This window comes from Lissotriton helveticus, chromosome 2_1 (assembly GCF_964261635.1).
Source record: "Lissotriton helveticus chromosome 2_1, aLisHel1.1, whole genome shotgun sequence".
In the NCBI taxonomy this organism is placed as follows: Eukaryota; Metazoa; Chordata; class Amphibia; order Caudata; family Salamandridae; genus Lissotriton; species Lissotriton helveticus.
Window position 1 is genome coordinate 525,148,489 of NC_136059.1, and position 21,525 is coordinate 525,170,013.

A 21,525-nucleotide genomic window follows, 5' to 3' on the forward strand; every position below is an offset into this window, starting at 1 on the left:
ATTCAAGTTCAACACTTGATTTGGAGCATTCATTAATCGGCGTAGATAAGATTTTGTATATAAAGGAAGCACTAGGTATAGTATCAGAAGGAAATTGCTGTAAGGGGATATCAGGTTTGAAGGAAGTAGGAATTGGGTGAGTAAGAAAACTCTGTATACATTCTTATAATATGGGAGTTAAAGTGTTATATTGTTGGATACAGGAATCTGGTAGGTGAAAGGACTGTTGTGGTTGATTGAAGGTTAGCACCGTATTATTAACAATCATTTGATGGACATAAAAAATACCCTTTTCTTTCCATTGTTTGTAGTAGAAAGATTTGTGTCGAAATTTTATGTATTTATTAAACCATAATGAGGAGGCTAAAAAGGATTGATATTTGTCAAATGTTTTAAAGAAAAGATTATGCAACAGGTATGGAGAATGTTTCAGAAATGGATATTTAGAAATACAAGTACAGTTAGTCAGGTATGCAATATCTTGTACAGAAAAATCATTTAGTAATGAACATTCAACTTTAATCCATGAAGGTTTAGGTAAATCTAGATAGTCTTTAGATAAAGCATAAGATTGACAAAGTCGAAAAGCAGTGTGGTACGATTGGAAATCAGGAAATCTTACACCCCCCTCGCATTTGGGAAAAATTAGTTTGGATATAGCAATAAGTGCATGTTTATTATTCCAAAGAAATGTAATACATAACAAATTAATCTGAGTAAAATAATATTTAGGAATTTTAAATGGTAACATCGATAGTAAAAACAATATCTGAGGAACAATCATCATTTTAATTATCTCAAGTCTGCCCCACCATGATAAAAATAAAGGAGACCAAAGAGTTAACAAACTTGTCATTTTAAGTTTTAAGGCAGTGAAATTATGGAGTAATGAATCACGTATGTTCGAGGAGAACCAAGTACCAAGATATTTAATTTTCTGAGGACACCAAGGAAAGTTGGTCCAGTCAAACATATGTTTGTAGCATGAAGGGTTTAAGGGAAGAATCTCGGCCTTACACTAATTTAATTTATAGCCTGAAACATTAGAGAAAGCAGAACTCTCTTGCAGAAAGGGGGGCAAGGAAGACTCCGGATTAGACATATAATTAAGGACATCATCAGCATAGGCAGATAATTTAATTTGATGGGATTTCATTTTTAAACCAGTTATGAGAGGATTACTTCTAACACGCTCCAGAGAAGGTTCTAAGCATAACAAAAAAAGAAATAGGGAAAGAGGGCAACCCTGACGCGTACCTCTTTGAAGGTTAAAATATGGGGGAAAAAGTATGGTCTTTTCTTAAAGAAAGCAACATTGCATAAGACTCATCATCATCATCATCATCATCATCAATTAAGCTTTATTCGACAATTTGTCATAAAAGCATAAACCATTACATCAGGTCCCAATAAAACAGATAAAATAAGGTAAAATGAGTAGCATCTCACTTTCAATGACCTTCAATTGCTTTTTGATGAGTTGTAGCCATCTACAGATAAATTCTATGGGTCGGTCCTGCCCTTCATCATTGATCCATCAAAAACACCAGCCAGCCCATCCAGTCCCTCTGCAACTCACTCGCCGGCTTCTTCCACACCAACATTGAGAACATCTACAAGAACTTCGAACCCCAGATGGACCTGCCACAGCTAGACCTCTCCGCTTCTCCCACCATCCTCCCGCCCTACTTCCTGATTGACTGGACACCTCTCTGCACCGAAACCACAACTTCCGTCATTTCTTCCAAGCATTTCTAAGCCCAAACCGACCTCTTACCACACCACGCCTTCTACCTCAGGCACAAATAAATTGAATCCCTGCTTACCAGCATCATCAACTCAGCATTCAGATCCGTCATCTTCCCGGAAACCTGAAAGCACCCCGAAGTCAAACCACTTCGAAGAAACCCACAGCGGACCAATCCAAAATCAAGAACTACTGCCACATCTCACTCCTCCGCTTCCCAGGTACTGGAGAAATCCATCAAACGTCAACTCACAGACCACTTGGAATCCAAACACCTCCTAGGCCCCTCCCAATCCTGTTTCCACTTGAACCACAGCACAGAAAACGCCCTTATAGCCATCATGGATGATGTCAGAGCCATCCTTGACCACTGCGAGTCAGTAGCCATAATCCTCCTTGACCTGTCAGCGGCCTTTGACACAGTCTTCCTCCAACTCCTCATCCAAAAACTTCACCATATCGACATCTACAGCAACCCCTCAAGCTTCTATCCTCTTTTCTCATCGGTCACACTCAGAGAATCCACCTCCCACCATACTGCTCCGACCCCAAGAGCATCATCTGCGGCGTATCCCACGGCTCCTCACACTGTTCACTCTGGTACCCATCGCTCGCATCCACAGTCTCAACATCATCTCCTATGTTGGCGACTTCCAGCTCATACTCTCCCTCACCAAAGACACAGACACCACTAGAGCGAACGTCCATAACACCAGGACCGACTTCGCCATCTGGATAAGAGCCAATTGCCTCAACACCGACACAACCGAAGTTCTCCTCTTTGGAAGACCCCCACCTCACCATGGGATGACTCCTGATGACCCTCGGACCAGCACCAACCCACACCTGCAGCCTCAGTATCACCCTCGACAGCGAGCTCTCCATGAGACAACTGGTCAACTTTCTTGCCTCCACCTGCTTCAACACCCTCAGAATACTTTGTAAAGTCTTCAGCTGGATCCCAACTGACACCAGAAGAACTGTCTCACAAGCCCTCATCGCCTCAACTTGACTACGGGAACACCTTCTACGCCGGAACCACCACCCTCCTCTTCAAGCACCTCCAAACAATCCAGAACGCCGCAGCAAAAATCACCCTGGACATGCCCAGATGATCCCACATCACCCCCTACCTCCGTAGCCTGCGCTGGCTCCCCGTCAAGGAGAGATGCCACTTCAAGCTGCTCACGCACGCCTACAAAGCCCTCCACAACGTAGGATCATAATACCTGAACAAATGCGTGACCTTCCACCAGCCCACCAGACACCAGTGGTCTGCCTCCCTGGCCCTTGCCACCATCCCCTTCATCCATCATACTTGAGCCGGAGGACGCTTCTTCTCGCACCTCGCTGCCAAGGCCTGAAACGACCACCCCATCCACCTCCGAACCTCTTACTCCCTCGTCGAATTCAGTAGTGGCCTCAAGACCTGGATGTTCAAAGAGCCCCACCCCATGCTGGGTCTGGATACCCCTCAGGATGAATAGCATGCGCTACAAATACTGTTTGATTGATTGATGGGCAGCAAACTCTTTGGCATGGGTAACTTTTGTTCTGATCTGTGACCTTCGGTCTGGACCTTCTCTTCATTCTATTTTTCTCTGTGGGACACAGACTTTCTCCTATTCATCTTTGTGTTCCTACTGGATTGGGCCTGGTTTCCACAAATCCACCTCCCCCTTATGGTGTATGTATTTTCCCTAATACCATTGTGGTATCAGCATCTTTTTGGCGTATTAGTTCACATTGCGCCTTGGTACCGCTTTCTTGTGTAAGCCCTTTTTTCTACTGTTTTGTGCTCTTGATGCTGTTTATCTTCAGCAGTTTTTTATTCTTGGATCTGGTTTTGCCCTTCAGGTGTTCTTACCTGCCTAATTGGTTTACAACCTCTGTTGTTGCTTCCTGCGGGTTTTGTTTTTATACATATCTGCCATCGCACCCATAAGGTAGCTGTTGCTTCTGCTTTTCTTTTCAGTTCTGTTCCCTTGGGACACCAGTACCCTTGATAGGTTGGTTCCATGTATTGCTATCCTTATTTCACAGGAGACTATTTCACTTGTATCTTTCCTCCTTCCTCCTAGGTGGAGATAATGTTCTTTCCCTCAAAGCTCTGTATGGCACTCCCGCCTTTTGTGGTGGTGTTTTTCTATGGGAGAGGTTCCTTTTACACCCCTTTTTTGATCGGGGTATTCATTACTTTTTCCTCTGGCAATTTACTGTGGAGAGTTGGTCAGGTTTCTTACCTGTTTCTCGTGCTTCTATGGGTTGGACAATATGTTATTGTCAAAATCAACTGTGCTGCCCTTAGTTTCTGCCAGCCCCTATTTTCACCCTGGCAGTCTTCTATTTCTTCTTCATGGTGCACTTTCCACTTCTGCTTATTCTTTGTTTAACATGTTACCGCCTGCTGACATCCCTTCTTAGTCAGTGACGTTGGTTTTTGGATTGTTGCCCTTGTTTCCTGTAGTGGCCTATGCCTTCCACTTCCTACATTTATGTGGCATTGTGTTGCTGTTTTCCAGCTTGTCTTTTTTCCTCCACCTCCGTTACTGTCCTAACTATTACAATTTTTACAATGGTAGGATGCATTATCTCTGTCCTTCCTTGGTTACCTCTGTTCTTGGAGTGTCCTTTGTTCCTCCTTCTCATCCTCCCACTCACTAGCAGAGGAAGGTGGGTTACCTTTGGAGGAGGTGCTATACTTTTGCTGAGCCCTGTATGACTTGTGTCTCTACAGGAATATCTATATTTTTTATTTGCATATCCTTATATATGTTTATCTTGGTTGTATATGTTTCTGCATGTTTATACCGATCTCTCGAATGGATCTCTTGTAGATGTCTTTTACTCCAGGTATATATTTGCATGTGTTTTGCATATGTGGTCATATGGCCTTCTATGCGGTGTATGTTGCTTCATTTTACCTACAACCTTCTTGGTGACCTGGTTCAGCCTTCTTGGTTGTACTTTTCTGTTTCCTTCCATCTTTTCAATGAGCGTAAGAATGGCTTGTATGTCTATCAAGGTTCTCAATATAAGAGCGGTTTTCCTAGCCATGCCTTTATCTTGTGGATGTGCGTTAATGCTTCAGGACAAACAAGCAGCGGTACAGCCAAAAGGTTTGCACATGCCCTATCGGCATGCCATACGAATGTTACACCTGCTGGCTTTACAAAAACGTGTTAGAATATGTAGCAAACGGCTCTTAGAGTAATCCACTAGACGTTGCAATACAGTGTCAGAATTATTTGGTGGAAAAAGCGTATAGGAAGAATACATAAATAATGTAATGGGAAGAATTGCATTGCTGGAAAAGTAATTTAAAACCCGAAATGTACCTGCCAAATGTCGAAATAGAGATATTTGTAAATGTTTAGCTTGATTGCTTTATTTCTGCTATATTTTAAAAGAGAATCTCGTTAGGCGTTTGATTTTATATTTTAACACTGCTCTTTTAAAGATTTGCATTCAATTTACATTCAAAAGACGCTGTTGTAACGGTGGCATTCGAGAGTGATGAATTTCATCCATTACATATCGATATTTATTGTACGTTAGCGCATTGCGCCCTCAAAAAGCGATCTCGCTACACTTTTATTATAATATAAACAATATATTATACCACTGGCAATTAGTTTAAGATTCAGCTGGGCTTCGATATAGCAAGATGTCTACTTAGCACAAAAGAACAGAATTATGGATTCAGTGGAACAGTTATTACTTGGGGAACGAAAATGACAGCAGGTACATAAAGTGAAGTTAAAGAACTGGGACGGTGGCTGCTACATTAAAGGGCGCCGACAGTGAGCATACATTTTAAGGAAAGCGACGCAAATAGGGAAACGAGATTTGACAAGTTACCGGCCCCAACTAAGTGTTGTGTACTTAAAGAACCTGTGGCGTGTCAAGGGTGTCATGTCCCTAATGCAGGGAAGGTAAAAGCTCCAATTCCCTAAATGGGTAGCAAAATAAAGCTGCAATTTGTGTGCAGAAGGGACCCCAACATCATTGCACCTACTGCACTGTTCATAGCTTTACCCCTGGTAGGAACCCCACAATGGCAGGGGTGTGAGCTCTGACTTTGGGTACTGGCAGAGACCACTCTAAGTGAAGCTTTAAAATAAAAATAGCATATTTTTTGATAGCAATCCCATAAGGTTGGCAGAATGGGTCTCTAAACAAGTATTTTTAATTTAATTATTTTTACATTTTAAACATAATAGACTTTTAGAATGTTGTGGATTTGACTCCATCCCAGTTTGTCCATTAGAAATTTATTTTATAAACTTGACTTTCTGATTGCTGAATGAAAGTGAAGAAGTCACCAAAAATATCGACAGAAACAATGGCATGTTTGGATTGTCATTCCATCATATTAAGAGAATGAAAATGCATGCCTCCTATTTTTGAAGTGCTTCACGTTGAGAAAATGTGAGCAGCGCTCAGATGCCTTGCATGTGTTACGTACAGGTGTGTGATGTGACCACATATTAGCAACTCAGACCTTCTGAAGACAAATGCGCTTTCTATACCCACCAGATTACACATCATTGAAGAAAAGTACATCGCTTCAGGAAAAAACATAGGACTTAATTTAAATGAGCAATTTAAAATGTACCAGGTTTACAAACCAAATTCATTATTTTTTAATTTGGGTACACTAAATCTTATTTTCGCAGTAACAAAAATAGGATTATTTGACTCCATGTCTGGAAATTTTGTTGCCAATTATAGGCTTTCATTTGACAAATCAGTGAAGTGAAGTTTCATGAAAAAAGTCTAGTCAAGTATCTGTTACCCATACACTACTAATACTGTGTCCCAGATAACATCTTTGGAATTTAATGAATATTTATGCAATGAAACATAAAGAAACGTGTGTTATTATGTACCAACCATACAGAGAATATATGTGTACATTAATTGTTTTTGTCCTTGTTGAATAGGCTACAGCTCAGATGGAAGAGCGGCTTCAGGAGATTATCACAAACTACTCTCCTGACAACGTTCTTCCCCTGGCAGATGGAGTCCTCGGCTTCACCCATCATCAGATCATTGAACTGGCGCGAGATTCGTTGGATAAATCCCACCAGGGACTCATCACGTCACGATATTTCCTTGAATTGCAGCAGAAGCTGGAAAAGTTGGTGCAGGAGGTATGAACCATGCTGCGTGGAAAGATCATTGCTTTCAGTGTATTGTTCCTACATACTTTGAAAAATGAGTTTGTGGCGTTGTCTATTTTCCTTCTCCATTTAGATGTGGCATGATGGGATAAGAGTGTAGCGAGCATTGACCTGCTGAGATGCACGTTGTGAACTTTTTCTGGTTGCCAGTGTTTGATAAACATTGTTTGACTAACAGAGTAAACGCTCTCTTGGTGTCTTCTGTCATGGAAGGTGGTGGGATGGGCCTCTTCACACTGATCAGAGGCTGATCTGAAAAGAGGAATTGTCTTATCGAGCTTTGCTCTTGATGACCAGGCAATCCTGCAGTTTCAGAAACTAAACATACATATGGATGTCAATGAACACCTTCACATACATCCTATTGTTCTCTTATATTTATATCAGTAAAGGTGAGGGTGCTAAATTATAAATGTGTTGCATCTTAATGTTTTAATGTCAAGACTTTTGTGTTTTATCTTTCAAGCATAATGAGCCTAAATTCGAAAAATTTAGGAATTTATAAAATGTTACTTATGTTGAACAATATAAACCCTAATCCAGGGAGTACTTGCACACATTTCCATCCCCAATATATATTACTTCAAGGGAGTGTCATAATGTATGGTGGTATTTCCCTCATATACAATTCAGTGAGAGCAATTGGAAAATGATTGCCTCTGATCTGAGGAGTCAGAGTAATGACTATTGGAAAGACATTAAGCATTTTCAATTGGATATTAACAATTCTTCTCTACGTTGTTCGACACCCAATTTCCACACTTGCGTTTTGTGCCATAAACAAATAGAGTAAATGGGTTAATTGTTTCTGAAAAATATTCATTGTCTATCAGAATTCAGTGGAAGATGATTATCCTTTTTGTAACATGTTTGGGGAGAGAAAAATAAGAATAAACTGGTTTAAACTACGTTTGTGCTATGATGACAATTTCTGTGTATTTTCTGTCCTGCTCAGGCGTCGTCGTCATAAAGATCTATGATTTGTATATAAAAAAAGAGGCAGGAAATGTATTTTCTAAAAAGTCCTTTCTTAGAATCTATTCACTCTATAATGTGCTGTTGTGTTTTTTGCAAACTCCTTGACCTTATGGTGGTAATACTACCTTCTTATTTGCACTAGGGGAACTATCCAAGTAATCCAGCTTCATAGCATTGCTTATAGTGTTGAGAAAAGAGTAGTCTGAATTCATATTTGTTTTACAGAAACTGGAAAGATTATGCAATGACTATGCCGCTGGGCGGTTTGACTTTTGCACTATGTTTAAGGGCCCAGATTTTTGCTTTCACTGCAACTAAATACTGATCTGCTTTAATGATTGAGGCTTGTTTACCGCCGACAGCATTCAATAGTTTTTATTAAATGTATGTGTTAAGTGAATCAACCTTTCTTTCATGGATTTACTACAACAGTCACATTCCTGGACTCCTGGAAACATACCATAGTCATGCCCTTGCTCAGAAAACCATTGGTTGATCCAGCCACATTTTCTAACTGCAGAACTATCTCCCTCCTACCGTACCCCGCAATGGTATTAGAGAAACTAATCAAATGATACTTAACTGACCAGCTCAGCAACCACCAGCTCTTCAACACCTCGCAGTTCAGATTTAGGCCCAACCATAGTAAAGAAATAGCACTCATCCACCGTCACAGTCGACATCCACATGGTCCTTGACTGAAGATACACGGCAGGCCTCATTCCCCTGCACCTCTCTGCAGCATTTGACAAGTTCTCACACCCTATCCTCTTCAGGCTTCTGCACAAGTTTGGCATACAGGGACCCACTCTCTGCTGGACCTGCTCCTTCTTAATATATAGAACACACACTGTCAGCCTGGCGCCTTACAACTCAGGAGCCTGTGAACTCATCTGCGCAGTGCCTCAAGGTTCATCGCTGAGCCCCACCCTCTTCAGTGCATACATGATCCCTCTGGCCAACATCGTCTGCACTCACATCAACATCCTCTCCTATGCAGACAACACACAGTTTATACTCTCCTTCTCAGACAAGACCCTGACACAAGAAACAAGTTCACCGCCTGTATTAAGTCACTAACTGAATGAAAGGAGAGAGGAGTTGGCCTAACGGCTAGGGTGGTCGACCTCGAATCTGGGGAACTGGGTTAGAGTCTCAGCAATGACGCTGAATATCCTGTGATTCTGGGCAAATCACTTAATTTACCTGTGCCTAAAAAAAATGAATATGTCCTCTTGTGATGCAACTGGTACTATGTAAAGCGCTCTGATACCCGATTTGGGTCAAGGTCGTGCTATATAAAACTCTGTACGAATAAAAAATAAAAAAAGCCAGCTGTCTCAAGCTCAACACAGACAAGACCGAAGTAGTGATCTTCACAAAGTGCAACTCACCATGGGACCGCAAACGGTGGCCGGTCAATCTCAGACTCTCACCCATACCCAGAACCCAAACCAGGAACCTTGGAATAATCAACAACACCGTCACTGCATTCAGCTACCACTCCATGAAGATGCTGAGGAAGATCTTCAAATGGCTCCCAAGCAACACTAGAAAAACTGTCACTCATGTCCTAGTCACAAGCAAGTTGGACTATGGGAAAACCCTCTAATCTGGGATCGCCAAGCAACTCATGAGAAGACTACATACCATCCAGAACTCTGCAGGAAGACTCACCCACAACCTCCCACACAGAACTCACATCACACCACACCTCAGGGAACTACACTGTCTCCTGATGCACAAACACACTCAACTCAGACTCCTCACACACATTGAAGGCACCGCACAACTTAGACCCAACATACATGAACAGTCGCATTACCTTCCACCAACCATCCAGACACCTTTGCTTCTGCCTGACTCCCACTCATACAGTTCCCATGCATATACAAATCCAGATCAGGAGGACAATCGTTCTCTTTCATCGCTCCTAAAGCATGGAAGACCACCCACGCCACATCAGAGTTTCATCCTACCTTCCTGAGTTTTGCAAGAAGCTACAAACGTGGCTTTTCATTAATCAGCCTACCATAGGCAGAGCTAGGCACACACTCCTCCTCATCGCCAGGATACCCCCACAGATGATAGTGCACTTTACAAATACACATGACAAAAAAATAGTTGAAGGAACTAGATCTCTGGAGCATGTCGGACCTAGATCCTTGCTCATGTACTTTGTATGCCTTTTTAGTGGAACTTATGAAAATTTTTTTGATTGACCATACTTGAGAATTAATTGAAGGCATCCCACACACTTCAGCTAAACACAAACCTGAAGTTGTCTCTTGTAGTAGAAAATGAGTTATAACCTAGATGGGTAGCCATTACACAAACACCCAGTTCTGTACCATAACACGAGGAGCCGACTTTCAGATGAGGTAATGAAAAAACTATCTTCCCATGTTATCTCCTCCGACCTCAGTGTATCTTAATAAGTACAAACCTTTACTATCCACATGTAATTAAATATGTTTCCTGCACTCTAAAGCAACTTCCTGAGGTCATATAATGCACCTTCTATAATCATTGCTGTCATAAAACCAAGATTCTCACACACCAATACTAAGAAAACACCACTGTATGCCGCCAGTGGAAAGCATGTTCAGATTTCTATGCTCGCAGCCTTCACAAGAATATGTCCACATAGTACTCCTTGAGACAGTTTGGATCTAACAACCAAAATAGATAATCTAAAGAAACTGGTACTGCTCATTATTGTCCCAGAAGCTATTATGCTTTTTACATCAAGAGTTTCCCTTAAGAAAGGAAATTCTTTGTAAATTTGCATTATATACCTAAAATGAGTACCCCTCATAAGGAGGAGGAGCACTATTTTCTTAAGAGGCTCCAAGAAGTGTGGACTATAAAACCTGTATCAGCATAAGTTTCTTCATATGTCTGTTTGATGGAAACACACTGTAAAGGTTACATTCGTTAAAGGTTTACTTATGTTGAAAACAATTATATAGAAAGACACTTGAAGTATATTAATCTTCCTCTTCATAGTTTTCTAGAGCTTTGGTTTAGTGTTTAGCTGGAGTGACATGATTCCTCATAAGATGTATTTCATAGTTTTTGTTGCTATGGTGCCATTGCGCTCTTTGGGAATTTGGGAATGAACTCTATCCAAGTACGAGAGCCTAAGAGTGGCAGGGGACTGCTTCTGAATAGCTTTAAAGATTGAGGTTTTGGTTGATATGTCAATAGTTGATACGTCATCTAAGAAAGCATGATATTTTCAGTGAGACCTTGAAATACAAGACATTTTGTTTTTATAGACAACGTATTAAAACTCTGAGGATGGCATGAAAGTGAAGACTGTGGAAAAGTGGTTGTCTAAAGCTGTGCTCCTCTTTTCTGTAATTTCTAGGCACCATCTCCAAGTGCCCCCTGCATATTTAACGCATCATAATCAAATGCATTGTTCAATTCCAGGAGAACTGTGTTTTAGACTCACCCTACATTTCTCTTGGAACCAGTTCTCTTCTCCTTTCCATATAAAAGAGACTGCAATTTAGAGAGATTGTTCCTGATTTTTTTTTTTTTTTTTTAAAAACCTTTATTGTGCATAAAGAAAAGAACAAATACGGGCCTACAACCAGCAGGCCGGCCACATTACGTTAGAAGCACAAGTGCGAGCAATACAGTTCCTCAGCGACAGCGGATAACATAGCAACAATCAATCGACATTACACAGGATAGAATCATGCCACCGAGGAAAAGGAGCGTGTAAGGTTAATTTTTAAAGGTTTTTTTTGTTATTCGAACTAAATATAAATCAGTGAAGAATGAGAAATAAGGAAAACTGAGTCCATACATTAGCATCACAACATGGGCAGGCGGCATCACCACTGGAAACGACAACGGAAGTTAAGACCTCGAGCAATATGGCGGTACCAAGTAAAACAACAGGATAATCAGCATCATTTACGCACCACATACAGCGCCACCCCCTCCCTACTAACCCCTATCACGGACCCAGAACAGAAACAGGTTAAGAAAGCGCAGAAAGATAGAAAAATAAGGCCCATAGAAACTAAATGAAGAAAAATAAATCCCTCCCCCCACCCTACACCAATGCGGAGGCTACGGCCTACCCCCCCCCCCCCCCAGCAGAGTGTCTGTCGCCCCTGAAAGAACCCGAAATACAGACCAAGAAAAGGAAGGAAAAAGAAAAATGAAAAGAAAAAGAGAAAGAAAACCCCCTCACGCTTGAAATATAGGGAGTAAGAAAAGAATAAACTAATCCACTACTCCCAGAAAAAGAAAGGTGGGGAGGAGCCCACCTAATATCAGATCTCCCGGATTCCCCAGCCATATAGAACCGCTACGCCGTGCAGAACAGTAGATGCGGATGACATAGAACCAAGAGAGTGTCAGAATCAATCACATCCAGATCCCCGGGCCAGCACAAAACCTGCCACCCCATCAGCAAGAGTAGAGAACAGGATACAGCAATTACAAGCTAAAGTGGGGAAAATCAGCACAGTCAACGCAATCAACATAGCAAAATGCGGTGCAGTCCGGGTCCCCGCCAGCCGAGCTAGCAAAACAAACGGGGAAAACACCCACTGCCCTGGCCCGAACAACAAAACCCCCTCCAGGCATGGCAATCGATGCGAAGCGGGCCAATTCTATATGCTCCCGGTCACCCCAGCCACAAGTAAATCTTCCACCCTGAACACAACAGTACAGCATTAAGCACAGGAGAGATCGGGGAAAGTCATATCACAGAAAATCAACACACAATGAAGAAGCGCCCCTCCTCCCCACCCGCCAATCAAACACAAGTCCGTAGAGAAAAAATGCCCCCTAGCCCTGGCCAGTCCGCAAACGTGTCCCAGAACATGGATCCCCCAGAGGGCCCGCCCCAACTAAAACAAAGAGACAAAATGGCCGCACTTGAGAAGAAGGAGATGTCCCGAGACAAGATGGACGTCGCCAGTCCCAAATAGCGCCATCAATCAAAAGGAGCTGCGTATTCAAAGCGGCAGTGCGTTGCAAAGTACAATTTATCGATGTCGTTACGGAATAGGCGCAGTCAGCCAGGATAACCCGTTGTTGTATCAGCGGCTCCATGAATGCTGAGGGCGAGGCTGTGGGTTGCATTAGGGCAAAAGACAATGTAGCAGAGCTGGGGTAGGCAGATCGCAGTCCACACACAGTACCATCGCCAGGAAGCCGTCCCGACACACACTCTCGCGGCAACAATGTATCACAGTCAGGCATCAGCCGAGGCTGATCAACGCAGCGAGGAAAGGGGACTGACAAATTATAACCCGGTCCGATGGCAAGTCCGTCCAGCTTCTCCTCCAACAGTCCTGAGCACACACGCCATTCGTCCCCCAGGTGATTAAGAGCGATGAGAACAGAAGCGTAGGTCAATGCCGATTGATTTCCCATTACCTCCACGTTGCGAGGCGCGGCACACAGGTCTACACCCCACTCGGGTCTGCGCTGGGCACTCCGTGCATGAGCCGGGGCGCCATCCGCCATCACCACAGGGGAGCCAGCCGCCAAGGCAATGTTGTCAGGGGGTTAGCAGGGACTTCCAGGCAAGGTCAGCGCTATGCTGCAGGGGTCAATCCCCCCGAGACAGTATAGATCCATGATCGTGGGCGGCACACTGCGAGAAATCCCCCTCCGTTCGGCCAAGGCAGAGGCGAGCTAAGAAGGGAGCCCCGGCAGCCGGAACACCGCCGAAGTTGAGGAAGAACAAAGCGCGGCTCACCTCCAACATACAGCAGACGGCGAGCAGTAAAGGAGACTCCCAGCCGGTCAATAATCACCCTCCACACAAGTGCCTGGTTCAAGTGACCACACAGCGCAGAATTCTGTGCAGGATGTCCGCTCCGCTCCGCTCCTGGGCGATCGACCCCCTCAGCTGTAATAATCACAGGCGGCGCACTGTAACGCAGGTCCCGGTTCCAGGGCTGGGGCAGACGGCGGCAGATCAGCTCGACGAAATCTCAGTCTAGCAGGCAGGTAGGGACACCGGAGGAACACCTACAGCATCAGTACACATTCCCCAACATCTCGCTGGTGCGCAACAGCAGGATCGTAGACAGGATAGCTGTGCGGGGAACAAAGGCTCGGGGAGCCGGGAGACTACCAGTCCGTCTCCGACGCCATCTTGGCTCCTCCCCCGTGTTCCTGATTTTTCAACATCGATGGACTGGCCAAGGAGACCTATGGGTCCCTTCTCTGGTTCATTATGGGCATATCTTTTGGACCTCCCAGCGCTAATAGTCCAGAGCAGAACTAAACCTCGCACATAACCCATACTTATTGCAATGATATTGGTTTCCAGACAGTAACCCTACCAGAACTTACCTTCTACAAAGCCAATTTATGTACTGCAAATTAAGTAGTAAAAGTCAAGTTGCAGACAATTCTACCTGCTGTTGTTTGTGCAGGTTTCTCCACAGTGAGAGAGATAATTTCTTGCCAGACAGATGAGCAATTTAGGGTAACTCTTGTAATTCAATGTTGAGTTTGAATCCTATGTGCCAGTGCAGCATCTTTATCAATTCTACACTACTTCTATAATACTTAAGAGATGTCCTGCGAGGAGAAGCATTCTAATTTGCATGTTATTAAAAAACAGAGAACCTGGTGCCGATTTTCTAGCATGAAAATCTGAATTTCCTTAGATTTCCATGGACATGCTCTTTCAACATGTACTGCATTCCTAATTGTGTTATTTGCAGCAGATATTCCTACTGCAATCAAAATCAAGGTTGGCTCCATGCTGCGGTATTGAGTTATGACTGCAGGTATTTTCAAGGTTCGTCTTAAACCTTATGTTGTTAGAGTGAGAATGTGTGGAAATCATTTCTTCCATCGTGTTTCCCAAACTTTTCTGATTATTGTGGGACCAGGCTACCTCTTTAACTCTTGGGACTTTTGGCCTGCTGAAAAGCCCTTAACATAATTTGCTATTTACAAACACATGAGAACAAGTTTTTGCTAGTTGGTTGGCAAACTTTACAATATATGTCAGTGTGGTAGTGCACACAAACTGCATAGCCTTACCCAATATCAAATTCCAAGTGCGTGTCTCCACTGAAACCTTTGTTACAGATATCTGGTCAAACCCACCTATATAGGCTGAGGAGCATCCTGGGTAAATTCTGAGTCTTGAATTAAAAACTGAACGCAGTATTGTAATAATAAGGATGCTTGAATGTAACACTATGCACATCAGTTGTCATTGTGTCTTTTACAAATATGGCCCAGCTGTTTACCGTGTACATCTAAAATGAAAGTTGTGGCACACACGCATTTAAAAATGGTAACATGAGTTTAAGTACTGAGTAGCAAATGATGCTGCATACTTTTAAAGCTGTAAAACTTCAAATCTGTTTTTGTCCACCTTTGTCAAAGAGATAAATAGGAAGTTCATTCTTATAGCACATAGCCAATTAGTAAAAAAAAATTCATAGCCAACATGATGTTTTATTTTATATGCTGTAATGATAACTTTTATAACAGTGTTACATTTCAAAACTTTCTGAAATCACTTACTCTAGTAGATCCTAATGAATTCTCCTTGACGGACATTGCTGTAACTAACTAGGTATTGGTCTTTTCACAAGCACTCCTCTTTTGAGAAAAGTACTCCTCATTCACCGATCAAAGTTAATCTTAAAAAAGACGTCATTGCTTTGTCATTACCTTCTGTTTTGGCAACCACGCCTCAATGAAAACTTGACACTGATCAAAGTCCTGCTTAAACTAAAGGTTTCTTGCCTGAACCTGCCCTTCTGTTTCTACAGTTATTGGAAACAAACAAGTAATGATGTAGGCTCTATCAGAGGCCAGAGATTCCTCAGACTAGAAGGAGCCATTCCTCCTCATTGTTGCAAAAAGATAGATGTTCATAGTAGCAGTGTGTTTTACATTGACTCTAAAGGGCTGGAGAGAGGAGGTGACTCTTGCTTTAACTAGAAACACTGGATTTGAATGTCTACTTTGAGGGTTAGGAGAGCTGGTCTCTTGCTGACCTGGCAACTGTGGGTTCAGAACTTCTTTGGAGAAGCTTGCCACTGTGGAAATTTGTGAGAAGAAAACTGGGTGTATCCAAGAAACATGGCTGTGTTGGGAAAATTGTACAGGGGCAGCTCAGGTCAAAGAGGTGCGGGTCTGTACTAGCGAGTCCATGAACTATGTTGATAGGGTCATTTTGTCATACTTTAGATTTGCTCACTGGACTCTCTTGTACTTCAGGTGAATTGCATTGGAAAATTGGCAAACATTTAACATGAGCTACATGAGGTAACCTGTGTGGCTTCCTAAGAATGGAGGACATATTACTGCATTTCTTACATGATTCGTTAACACCCCTAGAGTAGGCCCTGGAGGGTCCAGAGGGCAGGATGCAATGTGTTTAAAAAGTGGCACATGTATATTTAATTTTTACATGTTCTGGTAGTGAGAAACTCTTAAGTTTGATTTTCACTTCATAGGATAACTTTGGAATTATCTTATTACATTTTATATGTGTAATTTCCAAATGAGAACAAGTAAACCCTTCATGTTTGGTGACTATGAAATCTCAATTTAAAATCCTAATTTATGCTGAAGTCGGATTTTGAAATTACAATTCTGAAAATGCACTTTTAGAAAGTTGCCATTTTCTTGCCTTAGCCATTTGATGTCTGCAGCCTGTCTCTGGGTCAGATGATTGGGTGTGGATAACAGTTGTACTTTGTGTATTCCTCCTACACAGCCCACACAATAGAGAGATTAGGTGTGCCTGAAATGGCCATCAGTAGCAGGATGAGAGGAAGGAACTGGACCCTGCCCCACTTACACTTGAATATGATATATCCTGTCTGCACACAAAGGGATGCCTAATGCGTGTAGTTAGTCCGGAGCCAGGGCCAGGAAGGCAGGGCATCTGTACACTTTAAAAGCAGGCCTTTAGAAGCTTCTTCCCATCTCTTCAAAGACACAGCTAGATAGATAAATATATGCACTGGACCTCAGACACCACCACTTCAGTAGACTTCCGGACCTGGATACTATGCCAGGAAGAAGGACTTCTAAGTTGCTGAGAGGACTGCCACTCTGTTGGACTGCTGCTCTGAAGGAACTGCTGACCTGTTGCCTGGGTGAGGACTTGGTCCACATCTCCTGAACCCATAGTGACTCCAAGGGTTAGTTGGCTGGCCTTCTGGTCTGAAGCCTCAGGGAAGCAGGCTTCCAACAACCTTGCACCTGGACTCTTTCATCTGTGAGTCTAACCTGCCAAGATGTGCCACCCCAGTCCTGGTCCCGGGGAGGTGGGCTTAAGGTGATCTGTCAGCCTCTGTGGATCCAGCGGAACGTACGCATTTCCTCTACTGAGTGGCACAAACCTGAGCAGAACTAACGCATTGCCACTGCTTCGTGGATTGGATCCATTGCAAAGACCCGCATCACAGCTCCTCGGGAACTTAAGCATCGCCCCGACTACACACTGCATCCTCAACGTCAGACTTCGCAGTGTCATACCTGTCAACTTGATCCTCGATAATGACACAGATCCTCACATCGGAGCCTCGCCACTTCTCGGAACAGACTCTTTGCTTCTGGTGTTCAACACATCTTTGCAGATCCTCAGAATGCTCTTCAAGCCAGGATTTAAGGTACTTTGTTCAGTGGGCCTAACTCAGTCCCTGTTGCTGACCCGTGCTTCATCATGTTTGTCCTGAACTTGTGACTTTGTCCCTGGTCTGGCGCGACCAGATCTATAAAAGGTGACTCTTTGAGCTTTTTTACACCATTTTTACTAACACCTTTAAAATTGCATATCACCGGTCCTACTGATTGGATATTTGTTGTTTTGGTCTTGTTTTATTTATTAAATTTTTCTTGTTTATTTTCTAACTTTGTGTGGTTCCTTGTTTTGTGATGTTTTTCACTTTAATACTGTTTGAAGTGTTGCACAAATACTTTACACATTGCCTCTAAATTAAGCCTGATTGCTTTTGTGCCAAGCTACCAGAGGGTTGAGCACAGGTTAATATAGGGTTGGCTTGTGCCTCACCCTGACAAGGATTGTGGTTTCTTGTTGACCAGGCAGCACACCCTAGTCAACCAACAGCCCAATTTCTTAGTCATATGATACAATTTACTATTGTCAGCACACTGACATTGGCTGAAGGAGAAGTCGAATCTATATTCAACATATGTGCAAGTGTTTCCATGTGATATTAAATATGAGAAGAGAACAAATCAAGCACTTATGTTTAACACATTGGTGTGTACATGCCAAATTGTTTTTATGATTTCTCTTTCTCATCAGATGGAAGACCCTTTGGCTGAAGCGTGAAGTATACCATTAGTGAATTTTGCAATGCTCTTATCTAGATGACTCCCCATACTTTAATTACAAATACTAAACTAACTGCTTGGGGATTAAGAGGTTAACCTTCTCTGACTGTGGCCTAAGCTTTGCAAGCTGCTGCTCTTTAACTCTACATTTATCAATAGGTTCATATTTTCATCCTATTGCATGATATACGTAATGTAGTGTATGTCGAAGGCAGGGCATGGCTCTGGTATTTCCTCTTATGGTGAAAATTACAAATTACTTAATGGTAATAATCATAATAATTATTATCAGATTGACACCCACAAGTGCTCATTTCTGGTCTGCGTCGTTGTGTTTTAAGTGCATGATCCGTAGGCTGAGGGTGAATGTTCTCAGTAAGAGAGCGGACGTCTTTGTTCCTTTCTTCCAGACTGGAATTAGTCCCCATTAATTAAGGAATGTGTTGGGTAGTAGAGACCTGTGTCATGAGCATCGCTTCTATGGCTCCTGCTTGATTGCCCATCTCACTACCCTGCTTACAAAGTACACATTGGTGATCTTACGCCCTTTGTTCTGCATTATTTTCATTGTGCCTGTTTTTACTGTTTGCCGAATGTGTCTTTATCGTCTCAGGTTATCCTGTAGTTTCTTTTTTTCCCGCTGCAGGTGTAAAATGTACGATCAAATGCGTTCCATTGTTATTTTAAAATATTCACTTTTTTATTTCATATGATCTTCAGTTGCGGAAGATCAATAAACTTGCCAAAAAAAATGCTCTAGATTTTTCCTCCTGCAATAGTTCAGACAGGGGTTGCTTGGTTTGTCTTTTCTTACCTTCATCAGAAGATTCCTCCTGACAATTTCTTTCACATACTTCCATTACACAGGAGACCTTTATCTTTACCTCCCCCTAGGCCTTTCAAGCCCCAGGGGAGCGCTTTTAAAAGAATGTCCACATTATAATGGTGCCACTTCAACAATTACAGATAATTTCTTCTGCACCTTTTTTCTCAACTGAAGAGGAAAATGTGCTTTCTTTGTTCTCTACAGTTTTGTGAACTCCTTTTTTGCAACGCTAATGCCTTTCACAGTGCGAATTTAACAAATATTTAAATGTTTCTGATGTTGTTGGCACATTTATGTGTGGTTTAAACCTATGGGTTATTTCCACTCGAAAAATATTTGCAAAAAGGACGCAAGCACTATTTCTGCCCCCAAATTGTGCAGTGTGCATGGACACGTCCCACCAGGACCTCTCAGTGATAACTTTGACTTCCACCACCAGCCAGTCAAGTGATTTATTTCTTTTAGTTTTGGATATGAATGTGGTTCTAGCTCATGACATAAGGCTGCCTCTAAGCTTACAGTTATATTTAAATATCCAGTCTGACTCTTGCCTAGACCCTTCCAGCACATTTAAAAAGAGTTAACTACTACAGAGTCCAAATGGCAAGCAAAAGAAAAAGTAAATATTGACAGTCTCATTAAGTATGTCTTGAGAATTGTGACCGCTCAATAAGGCTTGCAGCATATGGACACACGTAGGGCCTATACACAGCCCAACATATCAGTTTCATAAAGTCCAACAAACATGCAGGCACTCATGCACACAGACCAGCAGTCTCACACACACTATGCAGCAGGGGGGACATGGTGATGTGCATCAGCAGAGAACAGGATGATGTTTAGAAAGTGACATGGGGTGTAGTGTTGCTGGGAAAGTACACCAGAGGAGTACCACTGATGCACATCTAGGAAAGCTTTGGCTGTCACGGCTCTGGAGACCATGGGGTGATGTGCTTCAAAGGAACACCTGTATGCTCTCCATCAGGGGAGCACGGGTGGTTAGACATGCAAGGATAGCTGGATGCTGGGCACATGGTAATGTACAATGGCTACACATATATACACAATGTTATGTTCAGTTTACGGAAGTTGGTGGCTTTCTACCATTTGATCTAGCAAGACAGGAGAGAATAATTTCAGTTGTTGTTTTGTTTAACAGCCCAAAAACATGTTTGGTATCATCAGTGCACATGCTAATTTCTACATCGAAGAGTTTCATTAGTTTTGCTAGGGGCAAAATGTAGGGGCAACCAGTAGATGGTAAAAAGTAGTGGAAACAAACTAGACACCAGTTAATTTGTAAAATAAAAAGTGCTGGGGCTCTCCTCAGGAGGCGGCGCTAACAGGAGAAATATGCTGGTGCAAACTGCCTCCTGACTAGAGCCCTGGCACTTATTATTCTGGACAGTACATGGCCTAATGGCTGGAGCTGTCGATGTCGGAGCTGGGGAACTGGGTTCAAGTCTCGGTGTGGATCAACATCCTGTGATTCTGGGGGAAATCTTGTGCCCTGAATATGAGTGTGTCCTTAATTGGTGCCATAATCGCCAGTGCTGAGGATTAGTTGCCAGTGCTGAGCACCGGAAAGCACCGCTCAAATGAAGCACTTGTACCTGTGGTACACTGTATTTTATGGTCTTTGCATCAGAACTGACACGAGGCAGGGAGGCTGTCTCTCCTTTTACTCACTAAAAGGCTTTAAACATTGCTTGACTGCTCCAGTGAGGGGGATTTTTTCCAGGCTTTCAGGAGAATATGGGGTGGCCAATGGTGTTGAATGCTAATAGTACAAGTGCACCGACACCATTGCCATTCGCTATCCTCCTGAGATCATCCAAGATTGAAAGCTCTGTGTCATGCCCTTGTCAGCAGCCAATTTGAATTGGGGCAAACAGTTTTTCTCTTTCGATGAAGCTTTGTGGTTGAGTAAATATTTTCCAAGAGCTTGCCTAACAATAGTAGCTGCGAAACTGGTCCAACGTTGCTATCGGGGAGAACGATAATGTGGCTCATGTCACAACATCAGCTTCAGTCAGTCTTGGGTTTCTTATCTTATAACAGCAAAAGCACAACACGTCCCAGAATTCAAAGTTCTGAAGAAAGTCATACATGTTCTCTTCATGACAAATTTACATGTTTACTTGTTTTTCCTTTTAAAGTGTAACTGCTTTTTGGTGTCCCACATTCTAAGCAAGTTTGCCATTAACCATTCGAAGTTTTTTTACCCTGATAAACACAACATAAAAAGTTCAATGCAATAGATTGTTGTATTGAGACGTGAAAGATGGCACGCTTGCCGAAAACGTTTTACTCACTATAAATGCTCTGCTTGACCCTTTACCATCTTGCTCGTATTTTTAAGTCCACCTCTGCCCTCTTTTTCTATTGCCCCCTACTACGCCTAGTGCCCCCCATCTCCCTCCCACCTAATAGTATCCTGATTTTTTTTGTCTGCTGTGCTGTCA

At 42.7% G+C, this 21,525-nt stretch overlaps 1 protein-coding gene across 6 annotated transcripts in view; it reads left to right on the top strand.

The window, feature by feature from the left end:
* Nucleotides 1–21,525, top strand: part of MAST4 (microtubule associated serine/threonine kinase family member 4) — a 1,958,993-nt gene that overhangs the window by 1,652,944 nt on the left and 284,524 nt on the right. For all 6 annotated transcript variants that reach the window (XM_078675181.1, XM_078675182.1, XM_078675184.1 and 3 more), the window contains one exon: nucleotides 6,694–6,903. In XM_078675181.1, the coding sequence (XP_078531307.1) occupies nucleotides 6,694–6,903 (210 nt within the window). The remainder of the gene's footprint in view (nucleotides 1–6,693; nucleotides 6,904–21,525) is intronic.